This window comes from Sinohyriopsis cumingii, chromosome 14, assembly GCF_028554795.1.
Source record: "Sinohyriopsis cumingii isolate HCF-2022 chromosome 14, ASM2855479v2, whole genome shotgun sequence".
Lineage (NCBI taxonomy): Eukaryota > Metazoa > Mollusca > Bivalvia > Unionida > Unionidae > Sinohyriopsis > Sinohyriopsis cumingii.
Genome location: NC_142974.1, coordinates 72,046,185 through 72,063,627, shown reverse-complemented (window position 1 = coordinate 72,063,627; position 17,443 = coordinate 72,046,185). Strand labels below are relative to the sequence as shown.

General features: G+C 34.2%; 1 protein-coding gene across 1 annotated transcript in view; it reads right to left on the bottom strand.

Moving 5' to 3' along the window:
• Nucleotides 1-17,443, bottom strand: part of LOC149784131 (ubiquinol-cytochrome-c reductase complex assembly factor 1-like) — a 34,587-nt gene that overhangs the window by 6,856 nt on the left and 10,288 nt on the right. Inside the window, exons 4-8 of the mRNA XM_089932229.1 lie at nt 16,760-16,832; nt 14,783-14,840; nt 12,039-12,147; nt 4,664-4,747; nt 1,793-1,906 (exon numbers count right to left, since the gene is read on the bottom strand). Of these exons, the coding sequence (XP_089788355.1) occupies nt 1,793-1,906; nt 4,664-4,747; nt 12,039-12,147; nt 14,783-14,840; nt 16,760-16,832 (438 nt within the window). The remainder of the gene's footprint in view (nt 1-1,792; nt 1,907-4,663; nt 4,748-12,038; nt 12,148-14,782; nt 14,841-16,759; nt 16,833-17,443) is intronic.

Sequence of the window (17,443 nt, the reverse complement as noted above, 5' to 3'; positions counted from 1 at the left end):
AATTCACTTTTTGGATTAAACACAAGTCTGTAATTATTGTGAAGTCATTCTGGATTCCATCACTGTGGTACATCAGGATGTTCAAGACTACTGGAATTCAATCGGAACATGCTATACATTAACTTGTGATAGGACAGTTAGGATTATTTGGGGATTATTTCAAAATATTGTGTCTCTGTAATTGTTACTTTGTACGGTAGAAAAATAAATTGCTTGTTAATTTCACCTCAACTGCCCCTTTCAATTTTGTTTCTGTTGAATATTTTATGACCTACAGCTGTAACAGATGCATGAGAGTACTTGACTTTGAGAGGACACAACTGACACTCTGTTCAATAATAGTGAATTTTGTAGCACAACATTCAATTAATCGACCACTCCAGTGGCCTAAGTGATTAGAGCATCTGCCTTGGATGAGGGAGGACACAGGTTTGAACCCCAGCCAAGTCATAACAAAGACTTATAAATATGGTACTAGCAGCTGCCTCGCTTGGCTATCAGCATTAAGTGGTTAGTGTTAGGACTGGTCGGCCTGGTTTCAGGATAATGTTACTGGGTGGGACATGATGTGACATGTCTGAGGCATGATGTCCCAGTGCTACACATCACTATAAACTGCCACAATGCAGACATTATAGCAATATGACTGACAAATTGTTAAAGCTGCCTTAACAATTAAAATCACACACACACACACACACACACAAATATTCAGACTTTATGAGGGCCGTGTAATAATGAAACTGAAATAAACCTCATTCTAACTGGTTTTCATAAAATAAAATAAAAAATTAAGTAGCAATAAAGGAACAAAATGGATTTAATGGCATCCATGATTATTCTCATAAGCTACCACTTTTAACATTATTTGTTGCACTGAGCCTCCCTTCACCTGCAGAATCTTAGCCAGCAAAACTGTTATGTACATCTATATTGTGTGTTCAACTTCTCTCCATCATTGTAGATTATGTTGTTTTAAACAACATATTACATAGTTAATATGTATATCTATATTGTGTGTTTAACTTCTCTCCATGACTGCAGACTGTGTTGTTTAAAACAACATATTACATAGCTAACTTTTGTCCATGATTGTTGAATAAACCTTAAGATAATATCTGTAAACATGTTTACTCAAATATGAGATCTAAACAATATTTTTAATTTGTAAATTTTATGGTTTACCTGATTGTTTTCACTAAAATTTAAGTAAACAGACCTGACCATTTTTACTCATTGGGAAAATATTCAATTAAGTTTTTTTCTTCCAGAAAAGTTACTGTAATATTATGTCAGGTGGGGATGTATGTAACATTTATTCATTCCTTTTTTTTAATATCTATCAAGTGGATTCAGTCTATTAGTTATGTTCAGTTATCATTTTTGAGGATTTATTTGGATCTGCAAAGTGTTTATTGACTCTTCAAAATCTAAATCAATATTGGGAATTACTGTAAATTCATTCAAGGACATTCTGGAATATATTGATGTGAAACATTATCATATTTAATGCTACCAGCACATCAACACACTCAGAATTAATTCAGAACAGTCTATACTTTTGGACTTGGAATAGAACTTTCAGGATTATTTGGAATTTAATTCAAAATATGGTAAGTTCATTCAAAATTGTAATAAACTATATGGCTTCACTTTTTATTCTGTGACATGGGTTAAGACCACAGAGTCTTAACAAATCAAACGATAAACAGAAGACTAATCTAATATTCACTATCATGAGGGGTTTTACTGTGAGGGGTTTTACTGTGAGGGACCACTGGACTGGACTTACCTGCTTCCGTACATACTGAACCATCAGCTCTAAAGACTCTGGGTCAACATCTCTTTTTTCAAACAAAATATCCCACAAATTATTAGCCAAGACCTTGTCACTGTGAAACAAACCCTGAAAAGTAATGAAATTATAAGATAACACTGAAAGCAGTTACATTCACTTACCATGACTACTTGATAGATATGAAATGTTGCTTCATTACAGAAATGTGATTAAGGTTGATGTATCATAAAGCTGATATATCTAAAATTTATAAAAATGTATATCTGACAGAGACATTGACTCTGCATGCTTATCAATTTCAAGCAAAAATCTGATCCAAAGCAACAGTATCATTCTTCTCAAATTTGTTTTCCATAATCATGATAGAAGCATTACAAAATTTTCAAACTTTGAATACTTGCAAAGTGTGCAAAAAATGTCGAGTTTACTGAAAGCTTTTCTAACAAGATTTATTAATGGGGTGATTGATTACTTTGTTCAGTCTGAATCAATTTTTTTTGTAGCAAGACATCTGGGCAGATAAAAGTTGCCTATGATGCTGCAAACCATGTTGGTGTATTCACTCACACAAATATATATATATATATATGTATATGTATGTGTGTGTGTCAAGCTGTCATGGTAATTGGTGTTTGGTAATGGTAGATAACATAATTTACAATTTGTTGCAGACATATATATATATATATATATATATATATATATATATATATATATATATATATATATATATGAACAATAAACAGTCATACAGGAAAAGAAACCATATCAGAGTCAAAGTACCAAGCTGTCATGGACTTTCAACTATCACGGAATGTCCTCAGGAACGGCAGAAAGTTACAGACTAGATCTGAGCTGGTCATATGATACAACAGACCTGTATATTCACTGCTGAATACACAACATTCAGTTTTTGGGACATCATCATTATTATTGAAAGTGGCCAACAAAACAAGAAGACTTGTGAAGGTGCAAGCCAAAGAGATCAACCTCTCTGAATAGAGACGGTGGATACGAATTACATTTTCTCAGATCTGGTCATATGGCTTTGAGCATGGCTATGTGATGCAACCTGAAGGCTAAAAAGTAGATTGTATATTTGAAAAACATTTTATCTCTATGTACCTTCCAGTGGCAATGTCAGAAAAACTGTACCACATTTTACTATCCAGCTGGTCTTATTTGGCTTATAATTACCATGACATTTTACCTGACATCTTACTTGACATACAATTACCATGACATCTTACTTGGCTTACAATTCTCATCACATCTTACTTGACATTACCATGACATCTTACATGACATACAGTTACTATAACATCTTACTTGACATACAATTACCATGACATCTTACTTGACATACAATTACCATGACATCTTACTTGACATACAGTTACTATGACATCTTACTTGACATACACTTATCATGACATCTTGGATAACAATTACCATGACAATCTACCTGGCATACCATTATCATGACATACTGGCATAAAATGACCAACACATTTTACATGGCTTACAACTAACATGACACCTTATTTAGATTACAATTACCATGAGGTCTTATGTTGAATATAATTACCATGACATCTTACATGGCAAACAATTACCATTGCAACTTATTTGGCTTACAATTACCATGAAAGTTTTCCTCCAGACAACAAAATCTATAGGAAATCTTTATTATCCAAACATCAAGATATCTTTCTGCAAAAATGACAGTGACCATCGATACATTACTCCAGGATCAAAATGCCTCTTTCTTATTCCATGTACAAGCCTCCACAAAGTTTAGCTCAAGTCTGTGATCTAGACCTGAAGTTTATGTATGGAAACCAATTTTCTTCTTTCAGTCAGTGACCTTGACCTTTTTCCTCTATTCACATATTCAACAGACATCTTTCTTGATCCACATGCAAGTACTCCAAAGTTTGGTAATGGCAGACAGTATAAAACTAAAGGAAAGAATCAACTCGCAGTCACATATAATTCTCTATTTGGTGCACACATTAATACAAACCCTCAACAAGCAATAGATTTGTCTATGTAAAACTTGAATGCATTCACTGCAATATGCAATTTTGTTTAAAACCCATTAAATTTCAAAATTTTATATACTAACACTGAGATCGATTCAGGCCATCTTCATATGAATACACATATTACAATGAATTCTGTCTTCTGTCTGTCCTCCATAAGTGCTTATTGCTAAATCATGCTGCCATAGAGGGAGTACAACAAATAAATTTAGATAAACAAAATGAAAAATCGCTGAAGTGGCCTGTATATCCAATGAGGTCAAAGACACATAGAAAAAAATATTCCCACTAAATTTCATCTCACTGCCTCAGCTGTTTCTCATCAAGTTCATGTTTTCATCTCATAATGATTTTGTCCAAATTAACTAAGAAACTGTAAACTTGCTGGAGAAACCTTCAAGTTTAATTAGCTTTCAATCTATGACCATGAAAAGTATATACAATTTAAAATTGCTCTAGATTACATACTCACACAATAAAATGATGGATGGATGACACCAAAACAATGTGCTCCTTATGCCAATGCACTGAGACATTGCAAAGACACATATAAAAATCCTGTTAACTATTATAATCGAAGTGTTAATGTTTAAGACGTCTTGTACATGGAGACAAAACTGTACTGTTATACGAATCTGTGTTAAGTGTTTTTAACAAATCCAAGTTTTTCTACTAGCTCAAAACAGATAAAATAATAATAATAATAATAATAATAATAATAATTATAATTATAATAATTATAAGAGCAGGCATTGGCAATATGAAGAGTGTGGCTTATAGACAAGTAACCTAAGATTCAGATAAAGAGACAACTTCTTACCTCATCGTAATAAATAAGTGAAGTGTAAAAATGCTGATTCATGCAATTAAAGTCTGATTTGGGGATCCTGATCTGATTCTCTTTCTGGAAAAAAAGAATGAAAATCAGGTATTATTAATCAGAAACGGCAGCAACTAGTTGAGAATAAACAAACTTTCAATGATTATTTTGAAAATCGGATTGGTTAAGATTGGTTGCCTTAAGCATTAGATCAACATATGGATAATGATGCAGTATAATGAAGTGTCCACATCAGTGATGCATTTACCTGCTTACAGCATTTTGTATTTAAGAGTCAGTGGCAGGACTGGTGTTGGTAAACCAAGATTCTGAGAAAGAACATTCAGGGGCCTTAACTCCTCTAAATGTTGATGGGCTAGGCTGAAATCCCACACATCTAAAATCACAACGACATAAAATTACTTAATTTGTTTGAAAACAAGCAATCCTTACTAAAATTATGCTGCTGAAAACAAGTAAAAAACATGAGTACCCAGGGGCAATAACTATTCTAATCAATATTGTGGAACCAAGGAATGAATCTCATTCTGGGTCTAGTCAATATGAAGTTGCATGCCAAATTTTAAAGGAATCCAGAAATCATTAGAAAGACAAATGAAGTGTAAAAACCAAAGTTAAAAGGACAGACAATGAGCCGCTACTCCTGTAAATCATTCTGCAGAATGCTGGTAATTTAACTTATTTTAGGTACTGATAAGGTAGAGCTGAAGGCCAAATTAATTTGAAATCCAACAATGCTTGGAAAAGGCATTGGAAGTTTAAGTCCAGAGAAAAGCCAATTATGGGCCATAACCCATGTTAAGTCTGGCTGAAATCCAACGATACTTAACAATATTATCCTGCTGAAACCAAACTGTAGACGATGTGAAATCAGAGACCATATCTCCTTTAAATGATGCTGCTGAACACTGGAAATGAAGTTGTATACAGCTCATGCCCATTTACTTCCATAAAGTAAATATCATGTACACTATATTCAGTAGGGTGGACAATCAAACAACTCCTTTTAATGATGCCATGGAATACTGGAAATAAAAAAGAAGCATTCAAGGGATCATCAACATTAAGTTACATATCTAAAAAAAAAATTAAAACAAACCTTGCCAAAGTTAATCTACAGAAATCAACATCAGTAAGATGGAAAAGTTCTGTGCAAGATTCCTGCAAAGAATATTACAGGAAAGTGGAAAAAACTCATTCGTAAATGTCTTACCAATACTTAGCCATATATCCGATTTCAATCTCATTGTAAAGTTGCATGCTATATCTGGTTGAAATAAAACCATTCCCAGTTAAAGCAGATTTCAGACAGATGATTGATGAGGGGGCATGAAATTATTATAGAACTTTGCTGACTTCATCTTGCTGGACACCAATTTACATAGCTGTAATTTTTCTTTAAGTTGTTCAAGGACTCATTGGCATTTTAAAAGCATATCAACACCTAAAATATTGAGCACACTGAGACATATGATACAACATGCCTTGCTTGAAGTCAAAGACCATGATGGCTGATTTGACCTTGTGTGTGAGAATTTATTATTCCTAGAACCCGTGTTTGATTTCCAACACAAATTCTTATGATCTTAGTTGATGAAAAGTTGCTTCTGAAACATCTCCAAACTGTACCAGTGACTAAAAAGGTTGACAGATTTTCAACACATATCTAGTTGCAATGTCCCTACTCCTGATGAATACTGACTGATTAATTGATGTTTAACAACACAATATTAAATTATTCCATGGCAATTAAAGCTGTGTTTTGAACAGCAATACACCAAGGTAGCTGATCTGGTCTGTTGCAGGAAGGATTTGAACCCACATTCATTTAATTTGAAGACAGCAATCTAAGAAATGAACCATCTTGACATCTTTATACAGCAAAGACCATTACTTAACTAATTAGGGAAATCAAAAATGTTTGAATAAACTGGAAAATAAATGAGGCAAACATATCTTGGCATAACAATATAGCAACACGTTAACTAAATATACATTCATGGGACATGCACAAGGGTTCCAGGTTGGCACCATAATTTCCATGTAGTTCACAAATTTTGTCCAACAAAACAGCGGAGTTAAGTTATGCAGTACCGGCAAAGGGTTGCACTATGGAATTTTCCCTTCTAGGTCTGGATCTTATTCAATCATAGGCTCAAGTCTTCCTTATTTAAAAACTATTTTCCTTTGTAACTCCAGTCTGTCTCCAGACTTTGTTATTTTCAGAAACTAATAAAGGTGTGAATTATTGCCAAATCATATATTGCTGCATTTTTCTTTCTTGAGAAACTTAGTCCCTTATATTATTTACACAACCTCAAAAATATGTCAAGCTAGCAGTAATCAGTGGCTTCAAAGGAAAAAACAGGCTGACAACAGCATAAAAAAATTTCAATCACCAAATATCACTTTTTCATTGAAATGAGTCACTATCTGATAATTTTAATCAACTGACAGTTTTAGGAAATCACTTACAATGCTACTGTGAAGAAATCAGATCGTGATTCATTAGTCAAAGCTGAAATGTCATGCTGTCAAGTAAAATCTGCACAACTTGGTACTATTAAAAATTATCTCTGATATTCATTAGACAATTTTCTTAGCATAATGTATCTGTGATTATCTGGTGCATATGCATTAATTGATTTCCTTAATGCAAGAGCGTTGGATTGCGCATAGATTTGTGGTTAAGATAATAAATTACAGGTTAATATACCACTGATTCTTGGTAATATAATATATTACAGGTTAATATAAAACCAGTACATGGTCAAGTTAGTCAAAGACAAATACTAGTTCATATATAAGTGCAAGGAATGGGAGATTTACCTCTCAGTTTCATTTCTTGTTTTATGGTATACTGTGTCACAATTGTGTTCCCCTTTGGTACTATAATGTTACATTTGGAAGGGGAGTAACTGTTACAACTACCTCCTACATGGGATTGGATGACCTGAATTTGTTGATAATGAACATAACATTTTAGTTAAAATCATCAGAAAGTTTATCCTATTTGAAGCTGAACAAAACAGATTCTTTGATGCAGACCTGAAAGCACATGTTTCAAACACACAATGATAAAGCATTCTTTGCAAAGATGCCTGCATCTAGGATATGTCTTTACTGAAAAATATAGGATTCATCTTAAAGGAGACCAGAAATCAATGGAAATAAAGAATAATAATAAAAGCACTATAGAAGAAAACCTGATTCTGAAGTATCATCTGCAACGGTAATGCCAATATTTAAATATTGGCATATCTTCTAGGAGCTGAATTTCTGTGACCTCGTATGCAAAATTTTCGCGCCTATTCGGTTACTTTCGGGGTGTGACATCATAGTAGCGACTCTAGCATCCCAACTGGGAGTTGCCATAGTAAAAGACAATGCCGTTTTGCGTTGCTTACGGGTGTAATAGCACATTAAGAAAAGCCTGTGGACAACATTTTTTTTCTTTTTCCAAAGATAAAGGCATAAAGAAAGTATGGATACATTATTACAAGCACGTTGATTTCAAAGCAACACCATACAGCACTCTGTGATCATTACATTTCTAAAGGAATGTTACAAGAATGATCCTGAAACAAATGACAGCTCTAGGATATGCAAATGCTAGACCTAGACTAAAAGTTGTCGCTGTTCCAGACATACTGTTGGATATTTTAAATCCTGGGAAAAATGTTAAACATGTGAGTTACGAAAACAAGCAGAAATCCGAGTAAGTGACCACAAAATGAAACAATCAATTCACAGATCTTTTATCTACACCAGCAGTGCTAAAAATGTGATAGCCCGACACCCGGAGCCCCTCTAATTTTAGTTCGGGCCCATCCTGTATTCAAAGTTATGTGCCCGTCGGGTTTGTCGGAAAAAAATTGTTTTCCTGAGTAAACTTTGATCGTGCTTATGAAATGAGTAAATGTATTTTCAACATGTTGACATACATACCTTAACACTGCACAATCGAAATCAAATCACCTCTGTCCTAGGTGAAATTGAGATCTGATTTTAATCAAATGGAAGCTTTGCTAAAAATAAGATTATAAACCCATGCCACGGTCATGTTTCGAGAAAACACCATTTTCAGTAATCTTAAACAAAGAAAAAAAATACAAAAAAAACTTTCAGTCTATGCCTGTACACGTAGTATGTATAAACGGTAATCTGTAATGACTGGAACTGATATAAAACTATCCCTTGGGATGTTTAAATAGCAGCGATAAAAAGAAAAGAGGTCAGTTATAAAATCAAAGTTTCAATTTAACTGGCTGCCAATAGAAATTGGGGGGAGGCTACTATTGACCCCACCCCTTGCCCCAATGTGCGAGCGCCCATGGGACGCACCATTTCTCCCTGTGATACGCCTTATTATCCTCCAGGACAAGACCCTTTTTCATATTCTTGTCAGCTGTGGCTAAACTGCATAATAGCTAAAGGTTAGACTTGAGTACACAAGCATAAGGCCAGTGTGACTAATTAACAGTTAATCCTTATCAATTCATTTATCTTGTGAAAAGGACTGCCCTTCAGACATACTTAAACCATGTTCTACAATATGTAAACACCAGCATTGATTGGCAAATAAATGATGCTCTATTTTATTGTAACTTATGATGCCTAGGACTCCATTATAACAATTAAAATCTGTTTTTCCCACATTTAAATCCCACCTTATTTTCCTTAGGTTTAAGTCTTAAGGCGTGTAACACTGTTTACTGAATAAAATATTTATTCTGAATTAGTTCTTTGGGGGCACATATACTGCGTGACATATTTTATTTTATTCCTTCTTTTGATCTAATCATGGTAATAAAACTTTACATATACACTAGAGGAATGTCAGGTGTTAACTGGCCAAGTTTCTTTGGTGGAAATGGAGACTGATTTTGTTTGCAGAGGAAAGTAGGCAACATTCACAGTGATCATTCATGGCATTTAAGCTAATTGGTGACAATTTTATTTTTTTTATGTTTTTATTACTACAATTCTGTTATAGTGTTTTAAAAAATCAGAAATTTACATGAATAATGTTTAATCTTAACATTCTATTTACTGAAGAAAAAAACTTGTGTGATATTTATTATTTCGTCACTATAATATTCACAAGTGATTAAATAGAATATGGCACATGTGGATTGTATACATTTTATCTATTTATGTATGGGTTTTTTCTTCTGAGAAATGAAATATGGCAGACATAATGTAATAATAGGGAGTTCTCTGCGAAATCTCGGGACATAGTACGAGATCAGGAGGTAGGTGTGGAAATACCCCCAAAATCGGGAGGTTTTTCTCCCGGCTTGAGAGTTGACAGGTATGAACTGTCCGGGCTTGTGGAATTTCAGTCAGGGCTAGTGAGTTTATTTAAGTCACCAGCCCTGGGCCTGGGCCTAAAAAATTTCTTTCAGCACTGACCAGTAGGTACATAAACTATTTATACCAGACATGTATGTACTATCAGATTTGTCAATACGCTATATGTAGCCTGCATGTAAAATACACTGTGATTTAATCATAAGAAGGAAGCTTCTTAATGTTTAAATTAATTACTTATGATTTCTGCTTTGCAGATTTATTTGTGGGGTTTTTTTTGTGTGTGAAAAACTAATGCTTAAGTTTCGACCGATGAAAACCGTTCTCAATGCATTTTACACCTCCAAAGTAATGGATATTGTTTCACACACGTCTGTCCCCGTTCTAGTCTCTTCGCCCAGAATTCAGTATTATCTCTCAGCGTTTCAGTGTTGGATGTATATTTTCAAGATACCATAACTTCGGTGGTGTTGGTGTGTGTGTGTGTGTAGGTAATGAATATGTCATTTACATAAAATACGACTGAACCTCATCCTTCTTAAATGAATTTATTGCATTTTGGTAAATTTTTAATTTTTACACTGGGCACCATCACTTAATCCTTATCACATTTTTGCACAGCACACGATATATAAATATTTATTTAAAAATTACATTGCATTTTTTAAATTCCAAGATATGAAATATGAGCACCTTCTTACTGTTGTACTTTTCTGCTGTCAGGTCTTAAACACATTGTTAACACACAATTCAACAGATATAGTTATGAGCATAACTCGGAAGCATATTCAACTTTTGCATGAGCAACCCAAATCTGGTCTCCTCCTGTCTGTCTCACCATGTATATGTTTGTATTTGAGGACTGGCTAGTATTGCGTCACAGGACCGCGTGATCTGTCGTCTCATCAAAGCTCTGAAAAACTCTGCAGTTTACGGAATCGTTGTATCTTCCGTGCAATATAATCACCACCTGCCTATGATATTTAATTTACAAACATCAAAGTCCAATTAAAATTTGTAGAGAATTACATACATAAAAGGAAATTTTTTGTTTCTGGTCTCCTTTAAGCATACTTTAGAAAAGTTATTGATCCATGTCAAAGTTAAGCTAACATGTTATTTAACATATCAATCATTGCTGCCAAAAGCATAATAGAATAAAATAGAGACAGTCATACATATAATTATACTGTTCTAAAGGTGGTACAAAATATCAATTTAAAAAAATTATACCCTTTATATATTGCATTGACACTAAGGCAATTAGGATACATTGACACTAAGGCAATTAGGATATATTGCCACTAAGGCAATTAGGATACACTGACACTAAGGCAATTAGGATACAAATTATCTAACTTATCAATCTAATAAGTTTCCTTTATGGGTCTATTCATGCCACCATGCACAATATCTATTGGCATGAAAGAAAAATCGAGTAGGGAGTGATTACTGATGTTAAAAAAGTTGCACAGAATTTTCAGTGTTTGTGGGGTTTTTTAAAATCCTAATGCCAAAAGCATACATACTGCTCCCATGTTTTATTTAACTTGACAGTTAATGCTCTCACAAGCTTACAAGTTATTTCGCTTGGCTGTTATTGTTTCCACAACATGGCCCATGTCATTTTACTTTGAACTATGCAGTGACTGGTATCCATACTATTGGCTAAAGCTAGTGACTTAAGTGGTGCAATGTTACATTTATTGGCAAGGTTGGAACTATATATTCCATAAAAGACAAGGGGCCCCAAGTGGCAGAGTGTCCTTCAATGCTCACCGTTACAGATCACTGCCATCTCACTTGTCTGTGTGGGTTCGAATCTGGGATTCGGCTCATGTGGTTATGTGAGAAAGTCTGCCACTAGTTTCTCGTGGGTCGGTGGTTCATTCTGGGTTCCCCCCCTCACCGAGTTCTTCCTCCACCATTTTTACTGGCCGCCATATATTGCCTATATTGTGCTGAAAAATGGCATTAAATTCTACAAGAACAACAACCATAAAAGACATGGAAATTCTTGACAATAATTATGTGTACTTACTGCAAGTTCCTTGCTTCTGTGCACAATGTCAGACCACATGTTTTCCACCACTGCATTCCTCACATAGTAGCCATCATCACCTTCATCCTGAAGCCTAACCATGCACAGCCTGCTCAGATAAATAAATAAGTATAAAATGGAACTGATATTTCTCAGCCTAATAATATAGATAAATAAATATGTATAAAGTGGAACCAGCCATGCACAGCCTGCTCAGAAAAAAAAAAAGTATTAAGTGGAACCAACCAAGCACAGCCAATTAAGATAAATAAATAAATATTAAGTGGAACCAACCAAACACAGCCTGCTCATATAAAGAAACAGTATTCACTGGAAACAGTCATACTAAGCCTGCACAGATAAATAAAGTATTCATTGGAAACAGTCATACAAAGCCTGCAGAGATAAATAAAGTATTCAGTGGAAACAGTCATACAAAGCCTGCACAGATAAATAAAGTATTCATTGGAAACAGTCATACTAAGCCTGCACAGATAAATAAAGTTTTCATTGGAAACAGTCATAGTAAGCCTGCACAGATAAATAAAGTATTCAGTGGAAACAGTCATAAAAAGTCTGCACAGATAAATAAAGTGTTCAGTGGAAACAGTCATACAAAGCCTGCACAGATAAATAAAGTATTCAGTGGAAACAGTCATACTAAGCCTGCACAGATAAATAAAGTATTCATTGGAAACAGTCATACTAATCCTGCACAGATAAATAAAGTATTCAGTGGAAACAGTCATAAAAGGCCTGCACAGATAAATAAAGTGTTCAGTGGAAACAGTCATACAAAGCCTGCACAGATAAATAAAGTATTCATTGGAAACAGTCATACAAAGCCTGCACAAATAAAGCATTCATTGGAAACAGTCATACAAAGCCTGCACAGATAAATAAAGTATTCATTGGAAACAGTCATACTAAGCCTGCACAGATAAATAAAGTATTCAGTAAAATCTTATCTCCTGTCTCCTTCTGTGTCATCATATCTCTTTTCTAATTTCATGGTGTTTATTTTCTGTAATCATATCATTATATTTTTTTTATGTTATACGTGTTGTCTAATGTTGTAAAATGCTTAGAGCTTCTAAAGATTAGGCGCTAGACAAAGTCCGCATTATTATTATTATTAATACTATTATGATATGGCAGAGAAATTTTGCAATGTTGGAACCATTGCTTATTTTGTTGGGTTTTTCTTCTCATTCTAGTTGCATTAGGTCTGCTGTCTTTGATCACATGATTGTTTCATGACATCATAATACAGTGTGATGCAATAGAATGATGCTACACAACACTTTAATGTTTGCAACTGATGCAAGCTCTGGATTTCTGTTCAGTTACTATTCATTAACCAGTTGTCACTCAAGATGCCCATATGAACATGGCATACAAGTCAGGAATAACACAGCCAGAAAATAGAACATAAATATTTTGTAATCTGCATGCCAGGATGGATTCAATAAGAATCTCTGCATTAGTAACACTCATAAATAATTGATAAATCTTCTAAAACTTTGTGTTTGACTATTTCATATGAAATTAGGAATGTACTTGTTGCTTAATTCACCCATAAAATTTAATGAGTTCCAGAAAGGGACTGATTCCCTACTGGGTGAAAGGAATTTCTAGGAATTTAAGGAAAGACCATTTCTTCCTTGTAACGATCTCTGATATTCTTCAGCTATTCAGTTTTTTAAAATTAGCTGCTGTGGTGAACATTCTGATCTCAGATTTGTACCATTGTCATATAGGACCAAGTAGACCTCATTCAGGACCAACCATGATGTCAAAAGAAGTCTTTGGTTGAAAACCCAATGTTGACACAGCTTTGTTTTGAAAATGTAATGAGATTTTCAGGATGGCTGCTATGGTGGCCATGATGGACATCAGATTTCCATTCCGAACCAACATATTAGGTTTTCTGGTGATCGAATTACATCAAGGTTATCTCTTGGTGTTTTATATGTCGTAAGTTTAGTTGTGTATGATGATGCTGCAAGCTGATGTTTATTAACTTTTTGGTGCTCTTTATTTCATGGGCGCCTCCATGCCCGTTAGCGAAATTACATTACTCAGTTTGCAAATGAAAGATTTCTCCTATACTAGATGGTTTCTCAAATCTAAACAAGACAGCACTATTGTCCTACCAGTTCTATCTTCTTGTCCTTCCTGGAGAAAATTCTGAATATTCTGCTTTCCTATTCAACGTGATTAGAAGTTGAGTATTATGAAGATGAGATACAGTGATAGCGGTAACTGTTTGCAAAATCAAATATGGCAGATAAAGACGGGCATGGTAGCCTCGATTCTGAATGAACCACTCAAGTTTTAGAACTGTATTCCTATATATATGATATGATAATATTTCCATCAGAATGGAACCGAGTGCCCATTCTAAACAGAAAATTGCAAGAAATTTTTTTAATATTTTTTTAAAATTCAAAAAGTATCTTTTGCAACAAAACAAAACTCTACACCTGTATTCACGTCCAAAATACAGGGCAAAAAGGGAAAAAAATGGGACACTTGGCAGCTATGTAATGTCTAAATGGAATGCAGAAAACAGACAACAGACCATCTCATCAGCTTTTCCAGATAATGACCAGTAGAGCTCAAAACAAACAATCTCATACTATTTTCAAAATGAAGGAGGGTGATTACCCACATCAATATATTTGTTTTAGAAAAGGCATTTACTGCAGGAACTGCAAAGAAATGAACCAACATTCACTTACCATACATGTAACTCTACAAGAAGAAAGAAGGAGTTCAGTGAGTCTGGCATCTTCAGTACTAAAAATAGAAGTTCAGATTGGTCATAATGAAAGTACTTAACACATATTCATCACTAAGGATGACATACACCACACAGATCTGGAAATCAATTTCCAATATTCATTCCTTGCACAAAAACTACAAAGTTATGTTTATACCAACAGCTGCAACATTCAGACAGATAAGCCTTGGATGCGGGAGGTCGCGGGTTCAAACCCCTGCTGAATCATAACAAAGACTTATAAAAATGGTTCTAACATCTGCCTTGCTAGCTGCTCAACATTAAGAGGTTAGTGCTAGGACTGGTTAGCCTGGTGTCAGAATAATGTGACTGGGTGGGACATCATGCTACATGTCTGTGGTATGTCACCAGAGTGCTACAGATCACTATAAACTGCGCCACTGCAGACAACATAGCGATATGACTGGAAAATTATTAAAGCTACATTAAAAGTCCAAATCACACACACACACACACACATATACAGTTACACTTGCACAGAGTTAAGTTTCAATCAGTGGCTGTAATAGTTACAAAACTTGTTTTGCATGGATCTATCACAAAAAAGCAATAATGCAAGATCGTTCAATAAAGATGAAGCCCTACTTCAAAATGGCACTATAAATAAATTTATTCATACAATGAGTAGACGGTATAGCTCTTTTCTTTGTAGAAGTTCAACTGCAAATTACACTGACCCATATTTGTCATGACATAAAGTGACTTCTCTATCAATACTTTGTCATAATATTAAGATAAACTCATAAATGCACGACCATCAGAGTCAGTGTTAACTCAATATTTACAGATTTATTTTACATATCACTAGTGTAAAATAAACAACCTAAAGAAATTTTATGACACTTTTTACAATTAATGTTTATGGTATGGAAAATACTTCTGCCTCCAGTGTAATTTCACCAATAGGAAGGAAGAAATGGCAGACGTCAAAGGTCACTCCTTAATTTCGATGGAATTTGCTTTGAAGTAATATATTATTTTTATTTTTGCAATAGAGTGTAAGCAATTTACTTTCTTGGTAAATAATTTTAACCACAAATGGCTCTAGATTATGCCCTAGAGTTTGCCCCTATCTGCTTAGGCTTTTCAGACACAAATTGAAAAACCATCGACACCCATGCCCTGCAATTTTCTAAACACTTTCTTCACATGAATAATTTATTTACACAGCCAGATCCTAGGCCTTTCCCCTACCATCTGGAGACTGAATCCAAGGTTATAAGTTAAATAAACTGCACAAAATCCACCATAAACACATATAAACATACTTGCAGCGCCAGGGGAATAACTTTTGCAGTCATAGGTTTTCAGGTCCCTCCTGGAAACCAGTCTTTAAGTCAAAACTTGGAAACTATTAATTGGGACCAGTCTTTAGGTCAAAACTTGGAAACTATTATTTAGGACTAGTCTTTTAAGTCAAAACTTGGAAGCCATTAACTAGGACCAGTCTTTAAGTCAAAACTTGGAAACTATTAATTGGGACCAGTCTTTAAGTCAAAATTTTGAAACTATTAATTGGAACCAGTCTTTAAGGCAAAACTTTGAAACTATTATTTAGGACTAGTCTTTAAGACAAAACTTGGAAACCATTAAATGGGACCAGTCTTTAAGTCAAAACTTGGAAACTATTAATTGGACCAAAAGTCAAAACTTAGGGGCTAATGCGATCCCCATCCTGTAACCTTATATATGCTTTGCTGTATTAAAAGGCTAAGGAACTTAAACAGTGATCATTTTGCTAATTTTAAATCTGTTTAAGACAACAAAACATTACACCATAGGCAAACAATGAAATCAACAGACTGAATAACAAAAATAGTGAAAAGAATTGTGTAGAATAACAGCTTAGGACTTTTAATATTTCAATTAAAAGTAGTACAAAAGAAACTAAATTTTTCCTTTTACAAACACTCACCTCGAAACATTTCATCATAATTTGGAATCTCAGCACAACATGTGTACATATTAAAAGCAGCCGCAGAAAGTTTCTGAAAAAAATATATAAAGACAAAAGTGACATAACTATTTTAACACGTCCTAAAATGCTTACCCTAAAAGAACTATGCATCCATGTACTTGCACACACTAAAACTTCTGCCCACCATGTCCTAAAACACTTACACTAAACATTATGCATCCATTTACTTGCACACACTAAAAATTTTGCCCACCATGTCCTAAAATGCATACACTAAAATTTTTGCATAACCTGTCCTTGTGCTTGTGTGCCCATACATCAATTATTGGTAACTACCATACAGTAAAGTAATTCAGTGACTTTTAACTTTGAAATAGTCTAAAAATGTTTCCAATAAGTAAAAAAAATTACATTTAAATGTCAATGGAAAACCACAGGTGGTAAATCATTTCCATATTATCTGACATTTCCTTCATTGACAAATTAGTTTTTTTTAATATAAATCTCTTTGCTCCTGACTTCTTGCTTATATCTAATATTCAATTTTACTGATATCCATTCAGGGTAAAGTTGGTTTTAGCAATATCACTCCAGATCAACTGAATGATTGATAAAGTGATGAACTTATTTCAAAATATTTTCTAATCTGGGTCTGTCAGGAACAGATTGGTTCTGTCTCTG